The 6717-nt window shown below is 34.0% G+C and overlaps 1 protein-coding gene across 1 annotated transcript in view; it reads right to left on the reverse strand.

Moving 5' to 3' along the window:
* Nucleotides 1-626, reverse strand: part of LOC114325192 (alpha-tocopherol transfer protein-like) — a 41467-nt gene extending 40841 nt beyond the window's left edge. The window contains exon 1 of the mRNA XM_050652132.1: nt 584-626. Within this exon, the coding sequence (XP_050508089.1) occupies nt 584-626 (43 nt within the window). The remainder of the gene's footprint in view (nt 1-583) is intronic.
* Nucleotides 627-6717: the final 6091 nt, after the last annotated feature.

The raw sequence follows: 6717 nt of genomic DNA on the forward strand, positions 1-6717 counted from the left end.
AAAACAATCTTACTTTTCAATTAGAATACGTAGCGCAGTCCAGTCCTCTGAATCGCGATTCTCGGCTTTTATTTTTAGCCTCATCGGAGAGAGCGTAGGCACTGTTCTTTATATCCTAAATGACCAGCATCGAGAGTCTCTCCCACCCATTGCAACCGAAGTGAAGGTATTAGGTGACTAGCGTCATCTGGCAATTGAAAGATGAAGTAGATTTCAATCCTAATAGCAAAATTAATAATATTGAAAATATTAAAAACATTACTAAAAGATTTTTAAATTGATAACTTATTGGTACACTTTCCTGGTGACACCTCCAAGGCTTCTACAATTTGCAAGCGGGCAAGACGGGTGGGGGAGTGTAAATTGCATAGTGTAGAATTCCTTCCCTTTGTCTTCACTGCAGCATCCATGTGCTTGCAAATTGTAGAAGCCTTGGAGGTGTCACCAGGAAAGTGTACCAATAAGTTTTAAATTTAAAAATCTTTCAGTAATGTTTTTAATATTTTCAATATTATTAATTTTGCCATTAGGACGGAAAACTACTTCATCTTTCAATTTCCAGATGACGCTAGTCACCTAATACCTTCACTTCGGTTGCAATGGGAGAGACTCTCGATGCTGGTCATTTAGGATATGGAGAACAGTGCCTACGTTCTCTCCGATGAGGCTCCAATAAGAGCCGAAAATCGCGATTCAGAGGACTGGACTGCGCTCCGTATTCTAATTGAAAAGTAAGATTGTTTTGCCTTCGCATTGCAACTGAATAAAAGTGTACCAATAAGATTTCAATTTAAAAATCTTTTAGTAATGTTTTTAATATTTTCAATATTATTAATTTTGCTATTAGGATTGAAAACTACTTCATCTTTGAATACTTTTTTTAGTTAAAATCTGAATCAGAGAGGTCTAGAAGCCTAGAAAATAAATAAAAAAAATTAAAACCAAAAGTTTTTCTATATTTAATACATTATAAATACAAATACATAAAAACTGGTATATAAATAAATATTCGTCTGACTTCGAAGTAGACTTGACAGAGGTTGAGACTCTACTGTAGGAGCTGTAGTCAACTTTAAGACCTCTGGGTACAATTATTGGCCAGCTTTTCTGTTTAGAATTTCTCTGAGGCTATTTATCAGTGGATCAGATGTTATGATCAACATTAAAAGTAAATCTGTAGTCGTGGCAATACTTGAACAGTTTCTGATGTATCGCTCCCGAAACTTGTGGCAATCTTTCTTTCTTGCTTCTTGAGTTTCTCTTGAAAGCAGTCCAAGTGAAACTAATGCGGATTTGATTACTTCCATACTATGTATACTTAAGTATTTTATGTACAGTGGCTCTCAGTACCACGAAATGGCTCTAATGGCTAAGAAAAAGTTCTCTGCATTCAAGACAGAAATTTTCAAATCTCTAAAAAAAATGCTGTGCTCGAGTGTGTTGGTTATAATAAGTGTTATTATTAGTGGAAAAGGTGCAGGTATTACATATATCAAATTTAGCCCTAGTACAAAAGGGCACAAGTCATTGCCATCATTTGAATGTTTCAAACTGAAGAAAATTCCTTCATCATAAAAAGTTTTTTATAATTGTGTTTATCAGATGAATTTATTAAATTAGAAAGCATTAGCATAAAAATATTATCTATCTTCAACAATTATTAATCTGTATAAATTAAGGAAAATTTTATTTTCGTGTGAAAAAAATGATGAACGGAAATCAACTGATGTATTCTATTAAAATAAAAATACGTACCTTTCGACGCTATTACTAAAAAATATTATAATAAGTTATATTATTAATGGGAAAACCAGGACCAATACCAAGGAAAACCTGGAATACAATTGTGATGGCAATATTGAAGAATAGAGGAAAATGGTGGCAGGAAGCCATTCATCAAATGAAGACCTAAATTAAATTATCGAACTTATAGATAGCGTATCCATAAACAAACAAATTTATAGATAGCATGCAGTGGGGTAAAAACCTATAACACGTTAAAATGATGGTATTCGTAAAATACAACCACTCAAAGTGGAGGGGAGAACTGTTCGCTCCAATATTTCGGCTTGTTTCTTGTTATTGGTTACAGAAGGTTCTTTTTTGGGGGAGTTGTGAAAATGTGAAATAAAAATATCAAAGTTTGTGAATAAAGTTAGTAATAGTTATTTTTCTACAACCACTATTCAAAGTGCACTTTTCTGCACGGTTTTATGTTAGCAAACTTGATATTTTCTCACAGTATAAGATATTTGACATTAGTGTGCAGAAATGTGACGTTTCTGTGCCGCAAAGTGACGTTTCTGTGCCGCAAAGTTCTTTTCTGCACAGTTGACTACCTCATTCTGAGTAACGTTATATTCTGTTTACATCCGTGGACTACCGCATTCTGAGTAACGTTATATTCTGTTTACATCCGTGGTTAAACTTTAGACAAATATATAACCTATAAGACAATTATTATATTTAACTATAGCATAGAAACTAAATATGGATGTTACAACTGTTTTATTTTACAATTTTATTCTTATTAAACATTTCATAATTATCAAATAACTAATAAAGATTTAGCAACCTGTGCAAGAGACGTCGAATGAAGTAGGTTTTGTGTAAATCCGTGACTGCATAAATATAAGGTCAATAATGTGTAATAATTGTTTAAATTTAAACAAATTAAGGCAGTGCATTAATTTTTTAACTGATTTCTGTGCAATTTATTTAGGTATAAGGAATTTAAATTGATTAGTAGGTATTAATTAAATACAGTTTAAAATTTATCACATAGGTACCTATTATAATTAATCGTCGTTTGGAAATTGTGTTTTTTATTTTTAGGAAAAACTGTGCTTGTAGAAAAAGTATAGTGTGAAACACGTGCAGAAAGGTAATTTCTCACTTGTTTGAATTGCGGCACTCGCTTGCGCTCGTACCGCAACTTTTCAAACCCGTGAGAAATTAGTACCTTTCTGCACTTGTTGCACAATATACTATTTCCTAACAAGTGCAGAAAGTCATTCTTTTCCGCACGCGACTGCAGTTTGCCGAACGACGCGAAGCGGGAGTTCGGCAAGCAGTCGAGTGCGGAAAAGAGACTTTCTGCAAGAGTTAGGAACAATATTTTTTCTAAGAGTCTTTAAAAAATTACCAAATCTTAATCAATTAATTTAGTTAATATTAAAATACATACAAAAATTAATTCTTTGACAAGGTTGTCAAAACCAAACTTTCAATATAATTAGTTAGCATGACGACGATCTCGGTTTCCATGACGATGATTCAAAACGACTGTTATTCTCTACCGATTTGACTTTCGAATATTATGTCAAAATAATTTTATTTCATCGAATTGTCGCGTTAATTTCATTAAAACAGGTACACAATAAGATATATTTGAAATAAATTAGTAAATAATATCTAAATATTAGTTTATTGCATGTATTATAATTACTTTAAAGCCATATTAACATATCTAAATTAACACGCGTGCGGAAAAGTAAAAACCGCGTGCGGAAAAGTAACACGCGTGAGGAAAAGTAACACGCGTGCGGAAAAGTGAAACTTTCTAAACTAAAATGCGTGCGCGAAAGTAGACATTTTTGCACGCTCGTAGAAAAAATATTTTTAAACTAAAAAGTCAGCCCATTTAAAAAAATACAAACATTAAGTACCCCGCACAAACCTTATGCAAATTAGGTCACAGTGGATTTCGTTCATACTTTGGGAAAATACTCTTTGAAGCATCCTGATAAAAAGTTATCATGGGCACAACTCAATCGTATGAAGGATTTTCAAGATATAGAGGCACAAACTCAAAAAATTATAAGATTTACTGGGTATTTCAATTCCCTGAGTTACTGGTTATCTGGCAACATGTCGAAGTTTGGATCAAGGAAAAGTACTAGTAGTCTGAGATTTTTCCTGGCTATCCAATGGCGACCTTTACTTTGACCTGGTCCTTCAACGGATGTCATCTTCTAGAATTTCGAGGGTTTTTCGGCATTAAATTGATATAAACAGATTACTCATGGGTTTTTGGGATCGCTAAATACGAATATGCCACCAGAACCGACTCCCGGTGTACCTGGCTTCCAAGGTCAATAAAAGGCGCTCCTGGAGTTTCGAGGGTCTTTGGTACAACATTAATGCAAACAGATTAGTTATAGGTTTTTGGGGTTGCTGAACACGAATACGTGATCAGCACAGACACAGGAGCACCTGGTGCCTAAAACAGGTTATCTTCTGGAATTAAAAACCTAAGAGTAATCCATTTGATTCCTCCGAGACTCCAGAAGATAACCTGTCTTAGGCACCAGGTGCTCCTGTGTCTGTGGTGATCATGTAGTCGCTTTCGGCAACCCCAAAAACCTATAACTAATCTGTTTGCGTTAATGTAGTACCAAAGACCCTCGAAACTCCAGGAGCCCTTTTCATTGGCCTTGGAAACCAGGTGCTCCGGGAGTCGGTTCCGGTGGCATATTCGTGTTGAGCGACCTCAAAGGACCCTCCAGTATATTCATTTACATCAATTGAATGCCGAAAACCATCGAAACTCTAGACGATGACGCCCCATGCAGTGGCCCTGGCCACCACGTCCTCCAGAGGTCAATTCTGATGGCATATTCGTGTTTAGCGATCTCAAAATCCCATGAGTAATCTGTTTATATCAATTTAATGCCGAACACCCTCGAAACTCTAGAACAGGTGTAACCAATTAGTTTCTCTGAGAGTCCGTTTCGAAAACCTATGACACTTGCGGGGTCCGGAATTATGCTGCCTGTGTCTGGGCTGTTCTGATTCGATTTCTTTGCGGATTTTTGTTAAAAATATCCCCTAAAAACAAATCAGATGGGAACCGGGCGAAATTTTTGGGCGGAAATTGTTTAACATTTTTTTTGAACAAATTCAAAACATCACCTTTTTTGCCCCCGAAAATATATTTTTGGGTCATCTTAAACAAAAAAGATTTGTCATTTTATTCAAACTTAGAAGTTTTCAAGCATCGCAACTGCATATTTTCGAATTTTTCAGATTTTAAATCTCTTATAACTCGAAAACTATCAACTTTTCAGAAATATGACAAGAGACCTTTTTTGTTTATAATTAATTACCCAAGAAATCTAAAAATACATTTTTCGAGGCAAAAAAGTAATTTTGAATTTTCTTAAAAAACTGTATCGTCCGGCACCCTCCTGATTTGTTTAAAGAGGAGATTTTTGAATCCTCAAAAAAATCGAGTCAGAAACATTTTTCATACGAAAGTGGCCTCACACATGGACTAATATGGAAAGGAAAACTAATATTATCTGATTGTTTTTGGTTACTGTATACTTTTCTGTAAGTTTTCCTGGTACAATAAATAAAATATGAATTCATTGTGTATTGTTTAATATTTTAAAAGTTAGGAATCTATATTTTGAAGTCTAATGAAATTTTTAGACATCTTCAGTTTTGTAGAAAGGAAACTGGGGAATTTAAAATAAATAGTCATAGGTCATAGTACAAAATTCTAATTAACATGTTATCTTTTCTACATTATGAGTTTCAATGCAAGGTGTTTGTGGCAAACTTATTAAATCTGAAAATTATTTTAATTAAATAATTGATGGATTCGACCGTTACTTGATGGAAGTTCATTTTATCTAACAATAAAAAACTGAAAACGTTTGTTTTCTATACTTCCACAAAATTTATTATATCTAAGTGACTACAGCTGTTTCGGCGGAGTGCCTTTCTCAAGTAATATAGTTTACAATGTGTTTGCCTTTTTAATCTTCAACTGAAGAGGTTGAGGAGTGGGGAGCTGTTTGTCTCGAGTTGGTCATTCAGAATTATATCTGTATTTTTCAGTTTATTAATTTCCATAGATTCTAAAAAAGATAGCTTAAGGCCTTTATTTTGAATATGTAGAATTTTAAACTCTTCATTGAAAGAATGATTATGATCTAGAAGGTGAAGTGCGTATGTAGAAGTGTCTGTTTTTCTATTGTTGAATGCCCTTTTGTGTTCTGCTATCCGTTTGTCAAAAGTTCTGCCAGTTTGACCGATGTACGTTTTCGGACAGTCACCACAAGTTAGTTTGTACACACCACTCTGTAGTTGCTTTCTCTTTCGGCTTTTATTGTTCTTAATATATTTGCTTAAGTTGTTGTTAGTTCTGAAAGCTGGTGTTATTCCTTTCTTTTTTATGTATCTGGCTATTGTTGTTGTTATCTTGCCAGTATATGTGAGAGAGCAGAAGGTACTGGGTTCTTTCTGTGGTGGTGGATACACTAATTTCAGGGCTTTCTTATGGAGTTTTTGGTTTAAAATTTTGTTAACTGTTTGTTCGTTATAGCCGTTGTTTACTGCTATTTGTTTAATGATGTTTAGTTCTATTTCGAAGTTATTTTTTGTCATGGGAATTTCTGTCAGTCTATGTATCATGCTATGGTAGGCTGCTAATTTGTGTTGTGTAGGATGGGATGATAAATTGTGTATAGTTGTGTCAGTATGGGTAGGTTTATGATATATGGAGAACTCATGTTTGTTGTGTAGTCTGGAAATCGTTACATCTAGAAAGTTTATAGAGTTATTCTGTTCTGTTTCTACTGTAAACTCAATATTATTATGAAGTGAATTAATATATGATAGAAATTGGTCAAGTTGTCTGTTAGTTCCTGTAAAGCAAGTTCTTGAAATTTGCATAAATCAAGACTATTTTGAATTCAATAATCAAAT

The sequence above is a fragment of the Diabrotica virgifera genome, chromosome 5, assembly GCF_917563875.1.
Source record: "Diabrotica virgifera virgifera chromosome 5, PGI_DIABVI_V3a".
Lineage (NCBI taxonomy): Eukaryota > Metazoa > Arthropoda > Insecta > Coleoptera > Chrysomelidae > Diabrotica > Diabrotica virgifera.